Source organism: Epinephelus lanceolatus, chromosome 9 (assembly GCF_041903045.1).
Source record: "Epinephelus lanceolatus isolate andai-2023 chromosome 9, ASM4190304v1, whole genome shotgun sequence".
Lineage (NCBI taxonomy): Eukaryota > Metazoa > Chordata > Actinopteri > Perciformes > Serranidae > Epinephelus > Epinephelus lanceolatus.
Genome location: NC_135742.1, coordinates 2,638,129 through 2,660,158, shown reverse-complemented (window position 1 = coordinate 2,660,158; position 22,030 = coordinate 2,638,129). Strand labels below are relative to the sequence as shown.

At 43.8% G+C, this 22,030-nt stretch overlaps 1 protein-coding gene across 3 annotated transcripts in view; it reads right to left on the bottom strand.

Moving 5' to 3' along the window:
• Positions 1-6,911: 6,911 nt before the first annotated feature.
• Positions 6,912-22,030, bottom strand: part of ddr2l (discoidin domain receptor family, member 2, like) — a 38,345-nt gene continuing 23,226 nt past the window's right edge. Inside the window, exons 2-20 of one of the 3 annotated variants that reach the window (XM_033619648.2) lie at positions 21,143-21,241; positions 20,917-21,019; positions 19,458-19,533; positions 18,885-19,037; positions 17,674-17,821; positions 17,197-17,302; positions 16,907-17,096; positions 16,266-16,512; positions 16,086-16,175; positions 14,779-14,921; positions 14,215-14,326; positions 12,423-12,539; positions 11,796-11,870; positions 11,226-11,470; positions 10,907-11,034; positions 10,171-10,368; positions 9,743-9,977; positions 9,294-9,443; positions 6,912-7,981 (exon numbers count right to left, since the gene is read on the bottom strand). In XM_033619648.2, coding sequence (XP_033475539.1) covers positions 7,847-7,981; positions 9,294-9,443; positions 9,743-9,977; positions 10,171-10,368; positions 10,907-11,034; positions 11,226-11,470; positions 11,796-11,870; positions 12,423-12,539; positions 14,215-14,326; positions 14,779-14,921; positions 16,086-16,175; positions 16,266-16,512; positions 16,907-17,096; positions 17,197-17,302; positions 17,674-17,821; positions 18,885-19,037; positions 19,458-19,533; positions 20,917-21,019; positions 21,143-21,203 — 2,712 coding nt within the window. In that variant the 5' untranslated portion in view covers positions 21,204-21,241 and the 3' untranslated portion in view covers positions 6,912-7,846. The remainder of the gene's footprint in view (positions 7,982-9,293; positions 9,444-9,742; positions 9,978-10,170; positions 10,369-10,906; positions 11,035-11,225; positions 11,471-11,795; positions 11,871-12,422; positions 12,540-14,214; positions 14,327-14,778; positions 14,922-16,085; positions 16,176-16,265; positions 16,513-16,906; positions 17,097-17,196; positions 17,303-17,673; positions 17,822-18,884; positions 19,038-19,457; positions 19,534-20,916; positions 21,020-21,142; positions 21,242-22,030) is intronic. The other 2 variants (XM_078171157.1, XM_033619649.2) reach the window with 2 other exon arrangements.

The window sequence follows — 22,030 nt, the reverse complement described above, 5'->3', positions numbered from 1 at the left end:
GAAATAACTGAAAACATGTTTTATATTCTAGTTTCTTCAAAATAGCCACCCTTTGCTCTGATTACTGCTTTGCACACTCTTGGCATTCTCTCCATGAGCTTCAAGAGGTAGTCACCTGAAATGGTTTTCCAACAGTCTTGAAGGAGTTCCCAGAGGTGTTTAGCACTTGTTGGCCCCTTTGCCTTCCCTCTGCGGTCCAGCTCACCCCAAACCATCTGGATTGGGTTCAGGTCCGGTGACTGTGGAGGCCAGGTCATCTGCCGCAGCACTCCATCACTCTCCTTCTTGGTCAAATAGCCCTTACACAGCCTGGAGGTGTGTTTGGGGTCATTGTCCTGTTGAAAAATAAATGATCGTCCAACTAAAGGCAAACCGGATGGGATGGCATGTCGCTGCAGGATGCTGTGGTAGCCATGCTGGTTCAGTGTGCCTTCAATTTTGAATAAATCCCCAACAGTGTCACCAGCAAAACAGCCCCACACCATCACACCTCCTCCTCCATGCTTCACAGTGGGAACCAGGCATGTGGAATCCATCCGTTCACCTTTTCTGCGTCTCACAAAGACACGGCGGTTGGAACCAAAGATCTCAAATTTGGACTCATCAGACCAAAGCACAGATTTCCACTGGTCTAATGTCCATTCCTTGTGTTTCTTGGCCCAAACAAATCTCTTCTGCTTGTTGCCTCTCCTTAGCAGTGGTTTCCTAGCAGCTATTTCACCATGAAGACCTGATTGGCGCAGTCTCCTCTTAACAGTTGTTCTAGAGATGGGTCTGCTGCTAGAACTCTGTGTGGCATTCATCTGGTCTCTGATCTGAGCTGCTGTTAACTTGCCATTTCTGAGGCTGGTGACTCGGATGAACTTATCCTCAGAAGCAGAGGTGACTCTTGGTTTTCCTTTCCTGGGTCGGTCCTCATGTGTGCCAGTTTCATTGTAGCGCTTGATGGTTTTTGCGACTCCACTTGGGGACACATTTAAAGTTTTTGCAATTTTCCGGACTGACTGACCTTCATTTCTTAAAGTAATGATGGCCACTCGTTTTTCTTTAGTTAGCTGATTGGTTCTTGCCATAATATGAATTTTAACAGTTGTCCAATAGGGCTGTCGGCTGTGTATTAACCTGACTTCTGCACAACACAACTGATGGTCCCAACCCCATTGATAAAGCAAGAAATTCCACTAATTAACCCTGATAAGGCACACCTGTGAAGTGGAAACCATTTCAGGTGACTACCTCTTGAAGCTCATGGAGAGAATGCCAAGAGTGTGCAAAGCAGTAATCAGAGCAAAGGGTGGCTATTTTGAAGAAACTAGAATATAAAACATGTTTTCAGTTATTTCACCTTTTTTTGTTAAGTACATAACTCCACATGTGTTCATTCATAGTTTTGATGCCTTCAGTGAGAATCTACAATGTAAATAGTCATGAAAATAAAGAAAACGCATTGAATGAGAAGGTGTGTCCAAACTTTTGGCCTGTACTGTATTAGTCACAAAGGTTCAACAGTGCACATTGTGATTAAATTAAAGTTGGATGCACAAAGGTTTTCACTGCTTCTGCTGCTGTGAACCACATGTTCAGTTTGTCCTCTTCAGCCCTGTTTATCCGTTGACATTTCCATGTGAGTAACATTCAGAAAAGTTTGTATGTATTCCCTTGGACGAAGGTAGTTAAATGCATTTCTCTGTCACTGTTGTTTTTAGTTATGTCATTTTGTTGTTGGTAACCTCTATCATTATTTTGTTCAGTCAAACACTTCATTTTCCTGTTATTACTTTTTGTCTACAGTCATCCGTCACTTGGATGCACTGTGACCTACTGCACCATGAGCTGTCAAGTTGTCATCTGTTTGTTCAGTGAGCCTCTCGGCTTGTTCTAGAGCTCTTCTGCCCTCTAGTGGCAGAAAAAGATGACTCATTGCAATGTATTAATTGTATCCCTGTTTATTGGCTGTGAAACTTTATCACCAGAGTCATGGCTAACAATAACATTCCTATCCACCACGAACTCTGCTGTTAAACTGGAACACATAAGCCATTGTTTAACCTGGAGGAAAGGGGGAGGAAATCCACCCTAAAACTGAACTCACAGTGTTTTGTCTCCTGGCACCGTAAGAGCCCATACTGCTGACAGCTTCACTTTGAATCCCCAAAGACCTGTTTCAAATATGTGGAAAGCTGCGGTATAAAGTAGAAAATGGGACTGGTGTCTCTTCAAAGCAACTTCATCCATCGGTGGTACTTTTGTTTTAAGATGTTCCACGTGTCATTTGTTTCATCATCTCGTATCAATTGTGCTTTAGGGTGGAAGTTCTCTGCAGAAGTCAGAGTTTGGAAAAATGTTTCGGTGTCTCTGCTGCCCCCTGCTGATATCCAGCATGTGAACACTCACCACAAGCACTGACTCTGATCTCCACTGACATAAAGTGAGCTGCAACAGTTTAAACAGCTGTAATAAAAACATCACTCTTCATGTGGGTATTAAACTCACAATGTAACTCCAACAAATTCATTTTGAGGTAATATTAAGGAGTATTTGTGCCCAGATACATAGAAACTTTAACAATGCTGTGGTTAACATGTGGTTATGTTGAGGCACAAAACCCCACTCAGTTATGGTTAGGAAAATACACTACTCAAAAAAATTAAAAACACTTAAATCCCACATCAGATCTTGATGAACAAATTATTCAAGTGGAAAATCTTTACTGATGGACATTGTATAATTTGTTGAGAACAAAATGACGCAACAACAGTCAGTGGAAACCAAAATCATCAACCCACTGAGGGCTGGATTCAAAATCACACCGAAAATCAAAGAGAAAAATCACAGTTCGATCCAACTCATCATGTGACTCAGGAGTGTGTACGGCCCCCGCCTACCTGTTTGACCTCCTGACAACGACTGTGCATGCTCCTGATGAGTTGGCGGATGGTGTCCTGGGGGATCTCCTCCTAGACCTGGATCAGGAGATCAGTGAGCTCCTGAACAGTCTGTGGTGGTACTTGGCAGCGTCGGATGCACCAATACATAACGTCCCATAGATGCTCAGTTGGATTTAGGTCAGGGGAACAAGAGGGCCAGTCAATGGCATCAGTGCCTTCATCATCCAGGAACTGTCTACACACTCTGGACACATGAGGCCGGGCATTGTCCTGCACCAGGAGGAACCCAGGGAAAGTAGCGTGGCGATGTCTTGGTAAAAGAACAACCTCTTTTCATGGAGCTAACTTGTCAAACTTTGAATGGGCATATCTCATGCCCCGTATGTCGTAGAGACATGAAACTTTGCACAGAGATGCCTCTCCTCATGAGGAACACATTTGCCTCAAGAACCCATAACTTCCACTTATATAGATTTTCGGCCATTTTGAATTTTTTGAAAAACACTTCAAATGGATCTCTTCCTAGGAAGTTTGAGCGATCTGCATGAAACTGGGTGAACATAATCTAGGGACCAATATCTAAAGTTCCCTCTTGGCAAAAGTTGGAAAACTTACTAAAACTGAGCTTCTATAAGGCAATGAATATTGCGGAGGGCGTGGCTCATCACATAAAGGTGTATAACATCTCAAGGGTTTCACCCATCACCACGCAACTTTGTAGGCATATGACCACACATAATCTGAGGGGACCCCTCCATTATTGACCCCATCAAACAAAATGGGGGCGCTAGAGAGCTCATTTCTTATCTAGGCCTAACCGCCATATGGATTTTTACTAAACTTGGTAGATATGTAGAACAGGACGCCTCAAGGTGACTGGAGAAATTTAACTCTAATTGGCAACTGGGTGGCGCTATAACAACAGAAAAATGCTTCAAAATGGCTAAAATGCGACCGATCGCTGTGGCTCCCCCTGTGGACCAATGTTGTTTTCTAATGTTTGGTATGACTAAGTCATGGTATGGTATGCTGTACATAATCACGGAAACTGTCAGTGTGTCATTCTGTCAGTCAGTCATTCTGTCTGTCCCACGTTTTTCTACTCACTGACGTGATCAATCTATGTGAAACTGCACATAGGCATTGAGGACTGGCATAGGTAGAAGGTGACAAAGCTACCAATGGCTATGGACTAGTACTATGTAACTTTGGAAACGTTGATATGATACATATAGACATACATAACGTACCCTTGGTTTGCAGAAATGTACACTGCCAACATTTTCTTCTGGTGACTGGATTTCTCCTGTCAGTATAAAATAAGTCACAATCTCTCTGCGTCTGTTTGACAATTTTACTGTTTATTATAAGAAAACAAACGGAGACTTGAGAGGGTACAGAGTGAAAATGACTTGGGAGGACAGAACACAAAGTTCCTAACTCCCAATATATTAATATACACAGCTACTAGCCTATGTACAATACATGTCTGAAGCAGGACATCTCTGTTTGAAATGTTCAAAATTCCTGTTGGAAAAAAAAGACAGAAAAAAGCCAACACCTTCCCAGAACAGAAATAATCAAAGAAACAGCTACAACTATAAATTCTGATAGATAATCAATTATCAATAATAATAATTAACACACCTAATCTGCATTCACACACTGAGATATTATAGATCACTTATACTGTACACTGACTCGTCTATCTCTCTAAAGGAACCACAACAAAATACACAGGCTCACTGTAGCAAAGGACTCTGGGAGATTGAGTTTAGTGGTTTCCTCACTTTCTGTCCTCTTGCTTTAAAACAAAAATCCCTCCCCGTCATTTAATTACATCGTTTGGCACAACGGAGCAACTCCGGTTAACCACTTCAATCCCAACTAGCTCCCAGTGCTCAAAGGAATGTCAAATACACTCGATCACAACACTCATTTTCTCTTAAACACACACATGTACACACTCATAGAAGTGTTAAGATACAGTACAGATAAAATAAACACTACTGTAACAACAGAAACACTGAAAGATGCACTCAGACTGAACATATTTGGTCTTCCTCCCTCTCTTTGGTGAAGATGATGTTGATTTGCACCTTTTACACTTTTAAAAATTTGATCCGAGAGGATTGAAAATACTGCACACGTTACACACTGAGACTAAGAGAGCGACTAAAACATTAAAAGAATGGGACATAAAATTATGAAATTTCAAAACCACTTTTACACATTAGATAATGATGCTGACGACAAAGATTAGCCTTAAAACACATCACGCATCCGTTAGTCCAGTTGCAGTGTTGACCAATAACCTTTACTTTTCCATGGCCGACGCTCGATCCCTCAGTTATCCGGACATTATGGCGAAATGCTTCAGTACATGTTTGGAAAACTCATCATCATCAGTTCTGTAAACAAAACTCTTAAATGCTATGCTGTAAAAAATCAGTATGGATTTCAAGACAGGCCTTGACTCGCACCCTCTTACGGCAGAAAACAGAGGGCAGTAGGACTGGCTGCAGTGATTGGCTGGTTAAAGCAGTGAGAGGCGGGACTTGTCTGATGGCTCCATCTGTCCAAGGTGTATCTGTTCATCCCCCTCAGTCTCTAGTGGCTCATTGGCCCTCAGCTCAGAGGGTCCCTTTCTTACACAGTAGTTCTGCTACGTTCGGCCCAAAATGTACATGTCGTGTCTCGTCTCCACTCGCCGAGATTTTACCTTGATGTGCTCTGATTGGCTGCTGTAGCATGTCTTTAAAATCAGACCAGAGCTAGTCTCATCTTAGTGCTCTCAAAGACAAGACAGGTGAGGAGAATATCCGTCTCACTCCCAATTTGTGAAATAGCAAAGCTTGGTCAGCGGCCCGTCAACGTTAGACATGCAGGGAGGCAAACTTTTGCTGCTGTATGAGACGACCTGCACAGCACCGTGATGACGCTCCGGCAACTACTATGGTGTAAATTGTGAGAAAGTCTCCGGGCAGGAGGGGAGGTGGATGGGACAAACAAACTCCAGAATTTTACACGGGAGCCCACTGTTTTTAGTCTTCTGGGAAACCAAAGTCAATCGAGTTGTTTCAATAATGACGTAGTGTGTTAGCATGTGTTGCAAGCTGTGCAAGTGACGTACATTAGAATCACTTATTTTAAGCTTAACTATGACGTTTTTTCTAAACCTCACCATGTTCTTTTGTGGCCTAAACTTAACGAAGTAAACCTAAAAACAAAGTTTTTTTTACCTACGCTGTAAGTTTATTTTGAAAAGAGACGACGCGCGTAACAAGCTTAACGTGCACGTCATCTCTGAACGTCCAAAACTGATGCAGAAGCAGTTTTGTTCCCTCAATCTAATCACGAGTTTTACCCAGGACCAACAGTGCATCACATATACACGCTAAAAGGTGAGTCTTACAAAGACGCCCAAGGGTGCCTTTTGGCACAGGTATCATACACCAAAGGAATGAGAAAGCGATGGCATTTGACAACCTGGGATGAAAACATGTTGGATATATCTACAACACAAGAACTAGCTAGCTCTTTAGACAGCTAACATCTCGGTTATTCACCAAAATTATTATCCTACATGCTGCGACGTCCTCGATTTTGTGTGGTGAATAATCTTAATTTGAACAGTTCGTCATTTGTTTCAAAGTTCTTTGATTCTAATGATGAAACTACTGAGTACGGGATTTCAACCCGTAATACTTTACGGCTAGCTGGCTAATGTTTGGGGGCGCAAGCCAAATGCAGCTCCATCAAGGCAGAACCGGGCTGATGGAGACAAAGAACACACATCTACAGGTCTCTGGGCTCCAACATAGACATAGACACACTTAACATACATTTTACAGGCCCCAGCACAAACACAGACACAGGTAAATAAAACCTTGACATTAGATCTTTGCATTAGATACTCCTCTGTGTACCCGTGCTGTTAACGTTGGCTTATTCCCACTGGTACCACTCATGCTACAAATGTAAGGCACTTTGAATAAAAAGATCCACCAACTGGCAGATGTTGAAGGTTCAGTCCATTTACAAAGGATTTCTTTTTTTTTTTATTTTACAAATTTAATAAAATAACATAACTGTTTATCACTTAAATTCTTTATTTCTCTATGGCAACAAAAAAGGCACAACACTTTTTTACTTATTTGGTTTCAATGTGCCGTCACTCGAGATTTTTTCCTTAAATTACCCACCGACTGATTTTCAGTCCTTGAACCATACAGGTTTCATTGCAGCCTGTCGGCACCATGATGTGACCCTCAGCTGACCAACGTTCATATCCACAAAAAAGACCAACAAAAGTGAAATACCGTAAAACAAGAAAAATAAAATAGAATAAAAATCTAAAAATAAAACTACACTACACTTTGACCCTAACCCTAGCTCCAGTGTGGGTTAATATATGAACATGAATAACTGAGAGACACAGACAGTGCTTTACAATATTAATAATAACCACAGGGACAGGAGAAACTACCAAGGCTGAAGTGTCTGTCCAGTTTTTGGCGTCTTAAAAAGCCAAAGAGAAGAAGAAAATAAAGTGTACGGCACCTTTGGCACCATAACAACATGAAGAAAAGATATGTCAAAAGGTCCGACGAGACGTTTTGGTCAAAGGAGCATTAAAGATATGGACGAAACTGTGAAATCAGTAATGATAGAAATCTGTAAAAAGCTTAGAAATCTTTGTTCACCAATGACTGAAAGGTTTGGATCTCCTCTGAGCTGACCCGCCTTGTCTCCTTCCTCCATGCTGTCTCTCAGAGCAGAGCGCTGCTGTGACCACAAAGCAAACCCACCTCCTGACCACAGTTCTGCCATTCCCTCTGACAGAGGCTTTCTCTTGCACACAATCCCAGTCCTCTGTCCTGTCGTGTCAGTCTGTCGTCTTAAAGGAGTCCAGAGATGGAGAAACTCGCCGAGTGGTACTTCCCAGCAGCCTCGGCTCACTGGTTGACATGGGGCCTCAGGGCTTGGTAAAGTCCCTCGAAGGTGGGTCGGTCGGGTATGTCGCGACTCCAACAACGCATCATCAGCTCGAAGAGAGAAGGTGGGCAGAGCGGAGGGCCGTAGAGGAAGATCTGGTGGGGAAATACAGATTAAGAGATCAGAAAGCAAAGAACTGGAGAAAGCATTCCTCAGGTGTACCAACAGAGTCAAAAGAAAACACTGGGGCAAAGGACTGCAGACGCTGACAAATAAGACACAAAAGAATTCTCAAAGCCAGTGAAAAAAATCACGCCCAGACTTCCCAATGATCACTGCAGCAGTGATTGTAGCCAGGCGAAGGCATCGTCATGCCAGGCGTGCTCATGAGCCAATATCTTGATAGAGAATTTCACTTTTTGATTGAACAGCTCTGCATGTTCTGCATGCAAAAAAGGGCAAGATGCACTCAGCTGCAAAATGTTACGGCTGTGTTTGCATTGTGATATCATTCGCACAATATCTTCTGTGAATCGGACCTTGAGACTTGAGAGGTAGAGGTTGCAAGTAACGCACAAACTTTCAGTTCCATCAGCGGCTGCAATCCATTCCTTGTGAATTCACCTGACAGTGTATTCTCAAGCATTAGTAGTATGGCTTGTTTTTCTAAGTACATGTGTCTGTGGCCAGGAGGCGCGTTCATGTGCTTCAGATGGGAAAAGATTATTTTCAACATAGGTCAACATGTCAAAGGATCGGGTCCAGTGATTGGCTGCGGGTATTCTCTCGCCACAATTCGCGGCTTAAAGTAAAAGTATCCCAGTTTGACCGCACCGCAGCAGAATCAAGAAGCAGCAGCTCGGAGAGAGACGTGAGGACATTTTTCAGTTGTTGCAACTAAAATAATTTGACAAATACTTTGCAAGACAGCTCAGCTGCTTCAAACAGTTTTCAGGTGATTTGCCGAGCTGGTTGTAGATTTGTGATACACCACTTGCCTTTGGCATATCTGGCACTCGACTTTTTGGGGGTCATCTTTATAAAACTATTCCACACACTGACTTTTTCAACACCTTGCTAACATATCTATAAAGTGCTGGAGTCATAAAACTAGATCACTCAGTTTAAATGTCCTTGTCTGAGAATAACTAATAATTAATGTTGTTGCATGATGAATCATGGTGCATTATTATTTCTGAATTTATGGGCTATCTGGAATTTTTGGGGTACTGGTATAGAAAAATGGAGCGTTCCAACACTGGTTTAATAGCTGGTGTAAATGTGTAAAACCCAACAGCTCCCTCTTGTGGTGGAAGTGTGACCTGTGATATGTGAGCTGTAAGCAAACCTAACAAAGTTTAGGAAACTTTGGCGCAACACTGGCCTAAATACAGCACACCTGAATATGAATGACATGTCAGATTATACTGAGCTCGGCCCTTTGTGGGTGCGTTTGATTCGTCTCACCTGTCTGCCCTGGTTCCTGAAGAACTCGCCAGTGTTCTCTATGACCTGTTCGTCAGACAGCAGGCTGTAGGGCTGCTCCTTACACAGAGTGAAGATCTCCCACAGGGTGACACCAAACGCCCACACGTCACTGGCCGTGGTGAACTTCCCCTGCAGAAGAGAAGCCGTATTCTATGTTAGGATAAAGCTTTTCATGTTTTAGAATGCAACCCCAATGACCTAGTGTTAAGAGTGTGTTACAATCAGACTGTAGATCTTTGTGAGCCCAAAAAGTTGCATTCATCTATGAACACGTGTAAATAAAGTTATTCCAAGTTTTGGTTTTACTTTAAAATCATCCTAACGAGCAAGAAGAGGTGTCACAGGCCAACAGCTAACAAACACCAGGTGTAAATTATCTTCTCTTCTTTCTCTAGTCCTCTCTGATCTGAACTCTTCCCCTCCCTCACCAGCAGGATGCTCTCCCAGGCCATCCATCGTATGGGCAGCACCGCCCGGCCCTGGATGCGGTAGTAGTCGCTGCTGTACAGGTTCCGGCTCATCCCAAAGTCGGCTATCTTGATGGTGAGGCGGCGGTCCAGCAGGCAGTTCCTGGTGGCCAGGTCGCGGTGCACAAAGTTCAGAGACGCCAGGTACTTCATCCCTGACGAGATCTGCACTGACATGTGGAGGAGGTCGGATAGACTGAGGGAGGGAGAAAAGGACGGAGGAGGGAGAGGGAAGACAGGAGACAATTTTGAATTCATGATGTTGATCACAGTCTGCAGCTTTTATCACGTGTAACTCCAGCTGTTTGCATCAGACACTACCTGAACTGGATGGATTGGAAAGTTCAGACGTGCTCCTGATGGTGTTAGCACGTTAAAACAGTGTGTACCTGACTGAAGGGATGTTGTTGGCGTGCGTCAGCGTGCTCTCGATCTCCCGCTGCGACAGGAACATGTTGAGGTCTCCGTTCTCCATGTATTCGGTCACCATGCACAGTGGGTCAGACGACACACACACACACAGCAGACGGATGATGTTGGGGTCGTTCAGACGAGACATGATCTTTATTTCCTTCAGGAAGTCGTTCCTGATGGATCGACAGAGGAGACTTTTTCAGGTTTCATTTCAGATCCTTTCAGTTTTGGATCGTCTTGATTTTTCTCACACAGATGATCAAAATGTTAAAAAGAGTTGCAGATTTTCAGGTGCAATCTGTGGAGGGTTTCCCAGATCAATGTATGAGAGGAGCAGCTGCTCCAGAGGCACAGACACACACGACACTTTGACTGCACCTGGCACTCTGCTGCTCCATCTGCGCCTGGAATACACTGAGGAGGACTGCCAGGAAACTTACTGAGCATATTCATGCAGGACCAGTGCGAACCAAGATGACAACAAACTGTTATCAAAGTTTCAACTCATGCAAAACACAAATAGGCAGAATTTTGCATCATTGGATCGCAGGGCATGAATTCAGGTGTATTTGCGTCGTTGCAGTGACTATGTTATTGCGTCATGCTCCTAATGACTCAACTTCTAACGAGCACTAGAGACACTTTTAAAGAAACAAATAAAGTCAGAGATCAATGAAAATAAAATCACTGACACACAGACACATGGCGTACCTGGCTTGGCTGGTGGCGTCAGCCCTCAGCTGTTTAACAGCCACCAGCACCGCATGGCCGTCTCTGTCAGGAAGAGGAGACCCCTCGCCGAGGAACTCTGGAAGCCCCTCGGCCTCACACAGGTGGACCTGCAGCAGACAAGTGGGTATAAATACAATACAGAAAGGAAGCAGACTGAGACGGACAGTTTGCTGAGAAGAATCAATACTATCAATACATTTTCAAAAACCTGTCAGACTTTGTTTTATTCTCCAAAATCCACAAACTTTAAAGGATTTCCAGCACTTCCTGATTGGCTGTGGCCCCGCCCCCTGCTCACCTCTCCAAACTGCCCCTCCCCCAGCTTCTCCCTGAAGATCAGCTGTTGCCGTGGGAACTCGGCAGCAGAGATGTCCTTCCTGGTGAGTGAGTCCACGGTGAGGGCGGGGACGGCGTACATGTTGCTGCCGGTGACGCCCTGCAGCCGCACGATGTCTGTCTCGGCGTAGTGCGGTGCGTTGCTGTGGAAACACTGGTGTGGCGTGCACTGGGTGACGTCAGGCTCGGCGTAGCCTCCTCCACACGCTGATGGAGAGAGAATGAAGAGGTGTTTGATTACACACCTTTTCTCCTGGTCCTCCTTACCCTGAGATAATGACTTCAATAATGTGACTCTTGCTGTGAAATAAACGTCCAAAGGTTGTTGAAAACTGTTCAATTTTATTGGTGAAATTATATTTTTGTCATTTTAGTCTTCAAAAATACTTGAACCTCAAGACTTTACAAATGCCAGAAGAAAACTTTTCAGTATGCATCCACAGGAATGAGAAAGCCAAACGTCCTGTCTGAGTCTAATCTACTGTATCTGACGGATGTTTAAATGTCTGAAGTCACACCTTTCAGCTCTTACCACGCAGCCAGCCTGGCGTCATGTGACAGGAAGTCAGCAGGAGGAGGTCATAGAGAGGATTACCGAGGAGGAGAGCTGGAAGAAGAGGAGGAGGAAACATGGACAGAGACAGAGAGGGCTGGGAGGTAAAGGAGAGAGAAACTGCAGAGTGAATGAGCATGCACATTCAGCATCATCAGGAAAATAAAAGAATCAGAGAACAGAAGAGAGGAAGAGAACTCGTGTAATGTTTTCTGAAGGAAAGACAGGAAGTTAAAGGCAGAGAAACATTCAAAGGCATGCAGGTGTTTGTGAAGGTGCCAGCAGGGGGCAGACTGCAGCACTTTGATGCATTTACTGCAGGCCTCCTCGGCTCTGTCTGACAGCTTTAACAGTCAAGTCTTAACATGTCATCACAGAAGATCTGGAGACTTTTTACAGCATCGCTGATTCAGATTTACTTCCACTCAAGTTTATGTTGCCTTAGATGAGGAAGGTTCTGGATAATTATCACCACATGGTCAATAAGAGGTCGATAAAACATGGACGAGAGAAAGAAGTAAGAAAAACTGGGAGTTTTAAAGGGAAATTCTTAAGTTATTCTCATATTTCTGCTACAGCTACTGTGAGGTCAGACAGTGTGTTTACCTGAGGCCTCTGCACTCTGAGACAGCTCGGGCAGCTTGTTTCTCAGCACCGCCGGGTTCTGGTACTGCGGGTCCAGCAGGAAAACTCTCTCATAGTGAGGGTCAGTGTTAGCGGGGCCTGAGGGGAACAAGACACATGAATCAGTCAAGCACATGAAGTCCAAAGCAGAGTCCTGATGGATGACCTGCAGAAGCTGTGTGACAGGTAAAAATATGTACAGTTTATACATATAAATTCACAGGTACGGGTAAAACTGAACTACACACAGGCAGCAGGTAAGAACAAAACCGTATATTTTATTTTTCAGAATAAAATGCAGAAAAAAAAGCTGTGCAGTATATGTGTAATATTCTAACATCTAAATCACTATTGTCAAGCTGCATTTCCTTTTATTTTGAAAGTCAGTGACACAAGTGTAACCTTTGACCCCGTGGTAACATTGGTCAGCGACGTGGAGGGCTCCAGCCATGAAACTTTGCAGCCCGAGGATGAGGTGGCAGCCTACATGGAGTTGGGATCCTTTGGAGGTTTGATGGTGGTGGAAGGAGCATGCTAACATGTTTCCTAACCTGGCAGTGATTGAATGTTTTCACCATCCAGTTCAAGAACGGAGAACCAGCTTCATGTGAGGGACTGGAGCCTGGGTGTGGTGCAGCTTTGACTTAGACGGGTAACAGGTCTGTTCTGGTACTGAGCTTTACGGATATGGGGGTGCGGGTTTCAAAAATGGACCCTTGCAGGACTCTGGTCCAAACAACCCTGCAGGAGTTTCTCTAAGCAAACTATCTTCTCTCATGTGGTTCAGATATTTGATCATCAAACTTTGTTTCCTCTGTCGTTTAGAAACCCAACCATGGATCAATTCTGCACCAAATCACCCACTGTGTATCACACTGGTGAGCAGTTCTCTAAATAACTTTAACGTTGCCTCTTTGGACATGACAACCAGGGAAAAACAGGGCATGAAAATGGCATATCGTGCAGTACTACCAAGCATTTTGTTTCGACATGGGGGGGCGTATATGAAGCAAAGGTTGTGGGGTTCCTCTCCAAGGAAATTCAGAGCATCAAACAAGAAATTTTTATAAACCACTTTATGAAGGAACTGTCTTTATTTATGTAAAGGAAAACACAAATTTAGATGGAAGGTGATGATTCAAAACATGTCAGAATATCCGCCTCGTGGTTATTTGCCTCCACAAACCTGTCAATTACCAAGAACATAGATGCTTCAAACACATCTCCCCCTGACAGCACAGGAGGTCTGTACAGTCAGCATATTTTCAAGATGATTTCTAATCTTGGATATTCATGACCCAAGGTTAGCGTCAAGAATTCAGTGTCTGACCAAATGTCTCTCCTTCTGTTCTGAGATATGATGCTGAGAAATGGCCAGAAAAGTGTTTCTGCAGAACATTATGATGTCATTTTTGACCTTCTGGATATAAAATGTCATCACTTCATGATGATGAAAGTTATGTGTGGTCATAGTGACCTTTGACCACCAAATACTAATTACATCAACCTTGAGTTCATGTGGACGTTTGTGCCAAATATAGAGAATTTCCCTAAGGTAAGAACAGGGTGGATGAACAGATGGACACACACCTCGAAAACATCATACGTCCAGCTGCAGCTGCTGCCGGTGCTGATACATGAAGAAAAGCAGCTCTGATCTTAATGTAATAAAAAAGTTAATATTTTCTGTGGTTACATTCTGTTTAGTCTGCTGAGGAAAACAAGCAATATATATACGTGAAGGCAGAGCTGCTGTAAAAGTAAGATCATCTACCTGTGGAGGCGTGGCCAGAGCGGGGGGGCACAGGGGGGGTCTGGAGGATGATGGTGTCGCTGCAGGACGACAGCCGAACCGTCACCTCCTCGTCGAGGATCCGACGTGGAGCCTGCAGGAGGAGACAGGGACAGGAGGATCCACTTTTGCATAAAAAGATCTTCTTTATGATTAAAAATTAAAGTGCAGAAGTTGATGAAGAAGGTTGGAAAAATAGTTTCCAGTCAGAGGCGAATGATTTCAAACTGCTGCCTCTCTCCAGTTTTTAATCATTAACACTTTTGTTTCCTGTGTAATAAACACTGCAGCTGAACAAAGCCGTACACTTTATTTACTGAAGAGGAAAATATTGGTCAGTGATCAGGCCGACTGGTCCACAGCTGCTCTGCTGCTTTATGAAGCTCTCACAGAATCAAAACAGTCTCAGACTCGACAGGCAGAGAGGCGAACGCTGAGAACTGAAAACAGAAGATGTGTTCACACCCCCGCCTCGCTGACAACAACTGTGCAAACAGCTTCCTCTGTGTGAGTCTGTGTGTCTTTATGAGTGGCTCCTCTGCTCACCTTCTCCAGCACCTTGCAGACGTACTGGCACCAGAGGATGAGGAAGATGATGATGACCAACAGCAGGATGATGGTCACCAGGCAGCCAATCAGAATGGGCGTGTTCCCGTCATCAGGCGGGTCACTGGCTGATGGATTGGCTGCTGCAGAGAGGAAAAAGACGTTAGAGATGTTTAATACTGATGTAGCAGTTTAAATGTGGTGATGTTTAACTGCAGACTTCTCAGCAGCAGAATCTGAGTATTCTAAAATCCTGAACTGTGTAATGCTCTATTTTAAAAAAAAACACCTTGTGCATTAAAGAAAAGTGTGCAAAAGAAGCAGGAAGTAGGCTTCCTCCAGAGGACTGGGGGCATATCTGCAGTTTTCAGCGGTCCTCTACTACCTCCATGAAGTGGAGAGTACACTGTTTCAAAAATATGTTTAGTTATTTTAAGACCAGCAAACCGTTTTCATATATTTTGGGACTGTCCCAAAGTGTTTCATAATGGAGGGGCATTCACAAAACATGAAGCACATTGTTTCAGACCCAGTTACCCCGGAGCTGAGGCACTTTCATGTCATGAGTCATGAGTTTAAACAAAGGAAGGATACAAAGCTGCTGCAGGACCTCTTGGCAGCAGGTAAAAAAAATCAATCACCCGAAAATGACTAATCTCAGCACTACATACTTTGAAAGTAATAATAAAAATGCATTTAATTTATAGGTGCCTTCAAAGCGCTCAAGGACGCCTTACAAGACACAGCTGAAAAAAAAACAAGCAGCAATGTGTCCATAGATCATAAAGTCAAACAATTCTGTAATATACAATCAAAGTTAATAAAATGACTACACAAGGTATAAAATCATCATCACATATTTAAAATGGAAAAGCTGACCTTCTCTATGACGATCCAAAAGATCAAAGTCTATTGAATCCGGGATAAATGGATTGAATTTATAACCTCGTTACGAGCAGACGTTTTACGACTCTACTATTGTTTCACCTTCCTCTCCTTCTCAGTGAGACCTGTAGGAAGTTTACTTACAGAGTTTGGGATGGACAGACATGATGCTTGTGTGTACACATGTATATCTATACGGACGTATTGGAATATTTTTTCTATTAACAAAAAAACGATGAGAAAAACAAATGAAAATATGGGACAAAAAGAAATAAAACTATCGTGTAAACTGAGCCTGCATCACACAGGTGATTGTTATTGTGAGTATTTTAATTATTTTGTTCTGGATTTTTAATATTAAGAAAAATTGTTTTAATGTTGGTGATTATTTTAAGTGAGGTGAGAAAGGTCAAAGGTCATACCTGTCACAGGTGTGGTTGTCGTGGAACTGTCCTCCTTGACTACAGGGGAGGTCAACCCCAGGGGCATCAGGGTTGGGAGTACGGTGTCCTCTGAGGGACAAATAAAGAGAAGTCATTTTATTTGTCTGTTCTGAAAGAAATGGGAATGTGTGTGTATTTTTGTGCGTGTGTGTGTATTACCCGACTGAAAGGAGATCTCGCTGAACATCATCCAGACGTCAGCAAAGTAAAAGCGGCAGCGCAGAGACTTTGCTGTGCGGCGGTTCAGCGGCACGGTGACGTAGCGGGCGCTGGGGTTCCTGTCGTCCAGCACCGTTTTGAACGCCACGGGCTCTGGCTCCCAGCCAGCAATGAGGCGGGGCTTAAACCAACAGCTAACAGTGGAGAAGATCTTCACGCCACGGGCAAACATGTTGTTACTGTGAACCTGGACGGAGGACAGGGTATGTTTTTATGAGTAAAACATTCATTCATCATCTGTGACGACTGTCATTGGGTGAGAGGCGGGGTTTACCCTGGACAGGTCGCCAGACTATCACAGGGCTGACACATAGAGACATGACACACGAAATCCACATAACACAGATACAGGAAATGAATCTAAAGTGGGTCTCTGATGTCAGTCATGAATCAGAATAAAAAATGTTTATCTCTAAAAGTAAAACTCAAGTAAAACACATGAGGAAAACATGAACAGGAAAAGGTTGTGTGGGATCACCTGCACTAGTTAAAGTTATAAAACAATCATCCCGTCATTGTTTCACTAGACCTGCTCTGCTCTACAGACGTGTTCATAAATGTCTAAAGTACGAGGTCAGAACCTTCATGGAGGTGAAGTTCCTCTGCCGGTCGAACACAAACTCCATCTCCACGAATCCCTGAGTTCCCAGCGAGTCGTTCCTCCAGCCCAGGTAGTCGTAGCCGGGCCACACGTGGTACTGACGCGTCAGCAGGAAGTCGTCCAGGCCGATCACACCGTCCGTCAGCTGACCCAGCCCGCCTAACAGCCTCCTATTGGACAAGACAGCCGTCAGTCACAGAGAGCAGGAGACAGGAAACCAAGATGTGTGAGGAGTGTGTGTGTGTGTGTGTGTGTGTGTGCGTGACTCACCTCCTCTCGTGTGCTCCGTCATACGTGGAGTCGTTGAGGCTGGCGATGGGATAACCAGGCGGCATCATGAGCTGACCCTCCGGAGCGTTGTAGGAGATCAGACCGTCTGCAGGGGGAGGAGGAGGAGGAGGAGGAGGAGGACAGGTCGAAGATTTAGAGTCTTACAGTACGTGTCATTTCCACGCTTCCCATTCATTGTCTATGTAAGCAGCTGTGCAATGCATTCTGGTAGTTGAGGTAAGACTACTTTGAGCAAATCTGGGACGTCCAGTGCAACTTGCTGCATCTAGAAACCACTGAAAAAATGTGAAGCTAACTGTCCGATCTGAACTGAAGACAGATTCAGCAGCTGTGTGGCTCGTTTTCACCTCAAATGTTTTCAGGAACACATTTTGGCGAATTTTCGGTATTATAGTTTCTAATATAGTTTCTAAGTGAGCCGCCATGTTTGCATGACTATGTGTCTGTGTGTCCTACCCTCCCACAGACAGCCGTACAGCTCCACTCTCATGCAGACGGTGGTGGACAGTTTGGTGACCGGGATCAGCCGGACGTAGCGGGTGATGATCGGAGGGTGGAGGTCGTTGATGACAGAGGTGTAGGCGTTTTTGTTGCCCTCCATCACCTGGAGACAAATATCACATGAGAAACATCAGTCATGTGTAACCCTGGAGGAGATCGTGCATCTGGTCATGTGTGAGTGTGTGTATCTCCGTCTGCAGCTATTTGTGCAAACTACTGGACCTATGAGCCTAATCACCGCCATCTTGACTATCATAGCCTGTGTCATAGAAACAAAACCGACACATAACATCATTTTAAAAACTATTTTCTATGAGGCGCTGAGATGAAGCGTTCCCCAGCGCCCTGTTACCGCTTTTCTGCTGCAGAATGTGGACACCCGCCCTGAGGGAGCTGGCAGGGAAAACTCCACCAGGCACAGCTGCACCGTGTGCATTGTCTACAGTGGCTGTGATTAGCGCCGATGGCCACATCTGCAGGCAGAACACAGCAGCTCTGCACTCTACTGAGAGCACTGTCCTAGTTCTCCTGTGGCAGAATAATCTGGTGACTTTAACAGATTAATTTAACACTGCTGTGAAATGATTAAAATGATTAAAGGTCTTTGTTTTTAATGTCACAGATCAGAGGTCACATTTGATTGTAAATCAAAATACATCCCCAACTTTATCATCTAAACTGCCGCCATCATGCGCTGATTCATTGAGCGACCAGCAGCAGGATTCAGTCCCTCCTCATTTCTAACTTCACATATTCAAATAAAGACGTATCTTGATGTGTTTGTGTGTCAGAGTGTGACAGCAGAGCTCTGTGGAGGGTCTGGAAAGTTCCCTGTGTGAACGTGAGGGAGGAAACTGTTGAGATAAAAACATGACCGGCTGTTTGAACTGTGTCCTGATGGTGCTGCCGTAGCTGTCAGGGACCTCGAAGGCCAACAGGAAGCTGGTGTGTAAATGTCATTTCCTGTGATTCCAGTGTGAATGCCCAGAAGCATTTTCATTTCTTTCTCCCATTCTTCTCTCCATCGCTCGGCTCTATCACTCCCTCACACGTTTCCGCTCCACATTTTCTTCTATTCTTTCCCTCTTCCTGCCCCACTTTTATTCACCATCTCCGTCCAGCCAGTCCCGACTTACAGCGCCCTGCGAAACATTCCTGTCACTCACCGTGTTCCCCAGCCGGTTCCTCCAGGACTTCCACAGCAGGCCATCCCGGCTGTAGTTGAGGCGGTAAGCTCGGGCGAACTCGTTCCCGGAGTACCTGGCGTATCGTCCCTGAGTCCCGACCACCGTCAGGAAAGTCAACCTGCCCAGATCCACCTGAACAACACAGCAGCAGAGTTCTGTCCAATCAGGTGACACGAAGAGAACTCAGAGACTCAAATGTTCTTCTACAGATACTATTCAGTCCATCTGAAGTCAGAAGTATCTTTGGGCGTCGCCCCAACCTTCAACTCACCAAGCTCATTTTGTGAAAACATATTTTGTGTTTGTAGCTTTTTTTCCCCCGTTAAAGGTTTTTTGGGGAGTTTCTCCTTATTCGCTGTGACAATATATAGTACCTTAACCCCCGAGTCCAGAGTTTAGTCACACAGACACTGGACTTGCTTGAGATAATCTGCGCAACTCTAAGAAGAAGAAGAACGGGCCGTGGATGACTGACAAACTCTGTAACCTCGTCAAACCCATCCAGGTAAAAAAACAGAGCTGAATATGTTTCTGTCTTTAGCGGACACAGACCTGCAGGAACTGACTGTCTGAAGGCTCCAGCTGTCCCTCAGGACACCAGGCGCCGTCCCCCTCCTCACGATTCAACCTGCAAACACACACACACACACACACACACACACACACACAGTTCATACAGTTAATACAGAGCGTCCGCAGGTCCTGGGAGTGTTTGATCAATAGCTGAGACCTCAGAGCTGTTAACCACAGTTCACTTCCTGTTCATTTCAGGGGTGAAAGTGGCATCACAAAGAATAAAGAGTTGAGCCGAACACAGTGCTGCACACATCCAGACGTCACCAGTGTTTTGACTGCGACTGCGTGCATCAACTGTGTTTTAGTTTTCTACTTTCTTTCATTTTATTTCTTGCATTAAACCTCTGAGTGCTACATAACTAAAAGTATCACGATTATTAGGGATGTACGATAATACTGGCACATCATCTGTATCGGCCAACATGTTTTTTCTTATTTCGCACAATGAATGAATATTACATACATTAAAAATCATTGTATTTCATGTCTCCATCTGCTGGTGGGCTGTCACCTTAAAAGTATGCATGAATAATACGATGTTAATTCCACTATAGAAGAGAAGTGATGGTCACTAAATTAGCTTATCGGCCAAATGAGTAGCTGTATGTCGGCATATCTGAGACATCTATCTTGGCAAAAAAAATCCAGTATCACACGACCCCAACTATTATTCATTATGACACTTAGAAATCTATTTAGAAACATTCATTACTGAGTACAGTTTGCAGTCATCAGAGCAGATCTTGGATTTCTCTACAAATTAGATTTTATTTTACTCTTTCACAAATCTTATTAAACACACAATAACTTTCAGCAGCTTAAAAATGTTCTACATGACATGTTGTCACTTCCTACATGTGCAACTATGAACAGTGGGATCAAATCATATTTTTCCATTTGAGTCAGAATTAAAATTTAGTTTCAAGTTTTGTTGTAAAAACTATAGAAGTGTGTACGACAATTAGAGTTGCAGCGATATACCGCTTTCAAGATATACAGCGGTATAAAAGTTGACAGTTATCATACTGCGTACATTTGCTTGTCAAGGATATTGGAAAAAAAAAAATGCAACTGGATGTTGAATCTCGCCTTTATTTTACTTATTTACAGAGGGGAGACTTTTAACACAAACGTCCATAAACAAAATGGTTTCAAGTGTTTGTTCAACCAACATTAACCCTTCTGTTTTCACTCCTTTAACGGTACCTCTGACTGATAATCAAATAAATAATTTAAAATCGTGATACTGTGAAACCACGATATTTTCTGAGACAGTTATCGTACTGTGAAAATCTCAGACTGTTGCACCCCTTGTCCCGATCAACAGTTGAAATAAACAGATATGATTAAAGGTACAAAGGCGTGAAACAACATGTGAATGACCAGTTATTTATATCTTATGGACCAATCACAGCCCTCCTTCAGTCTCACCCACCTGGCGTACTGTGGTCCTGTGGTCTCGTACCATTGGCTGGATGCTGTGATGTCATCATCTTTAATCCGTCCATCCTCCATGCCCAAGGCATAGCGACAGTGTGCTGAACACACACACACACACACACACATATATATAAACTATCACAATCAATCATTCAAAAACACCAGTTTTACACTGTGTAAACTGTGTGTGTGTGTGTGTGTGTGTGTGTGTGTGTGTGTACCAGGGTCAATCTGTCCGAAGGCTGCTGTGGCTTGAAGGATCAGCAGCAGGAAGAGGTGCATGATGGTCCGCAGATCACACCAACACACATGCTACATCTCTGAGACACAGAAACAGAGATTCAGGAAACTTTAATCATAAATTATATTTTACAGGATTATGTATAATCTCTGACACTCTGCTCACAGCTGCTAAAACAATACATCTGAGTAATTCTGTGTGCTTATCATCCAGGCAGGAGCGAGGAAGAGGAGGAGGAGCTAAAGTCTGATGACACAAAACTAAGACACAACACGCTCACTCAGGATTAACCCTTTAAAGACCGAGTGCTGGATCCTTGATGTGAGTTATAATAAAGTAAACAACAGAGCAGCACTTGAGTTTGAATTTTTAATATTGCTTCACAGATGTTTCAGGCAAGAAGCCGTTCTTCATCAGTGTGTAATCTGGCAACGTCACAAACAACAGGTGGGGTTAATTACAGGTGACCACGACCAACACAACAGGTAGCCTACCTGCCAGCAGGGGGAGCCAAAACTTTTCTGGGTCAGAGCACTGAAACATGCAACAACACAAAGATGTTCACTTCATAAAAAACAAGCACATAAAATCTCTTCACTGGTGATGACTCATTGTGTTGGTGGTGGTCACCAATGATTAACCCCACCTGTTGGTTGTGATGTTGCCAGAATACACACTGCAGAGGGGCGTCTGTGTGGCAATATCAGAAATTCAAATTTAAGTCCTCATCTTTAGTTTATTTTCAGTAGCAGGACACCTCAGACTGAATTAATCCACCTCCCAAAGGAAACAATTAAAGCTGCGTTCAAATCATCGTTCACAGTTTGTTTCTCATCACGTCAGCACGTGTTCACAGTTACGATTTCCT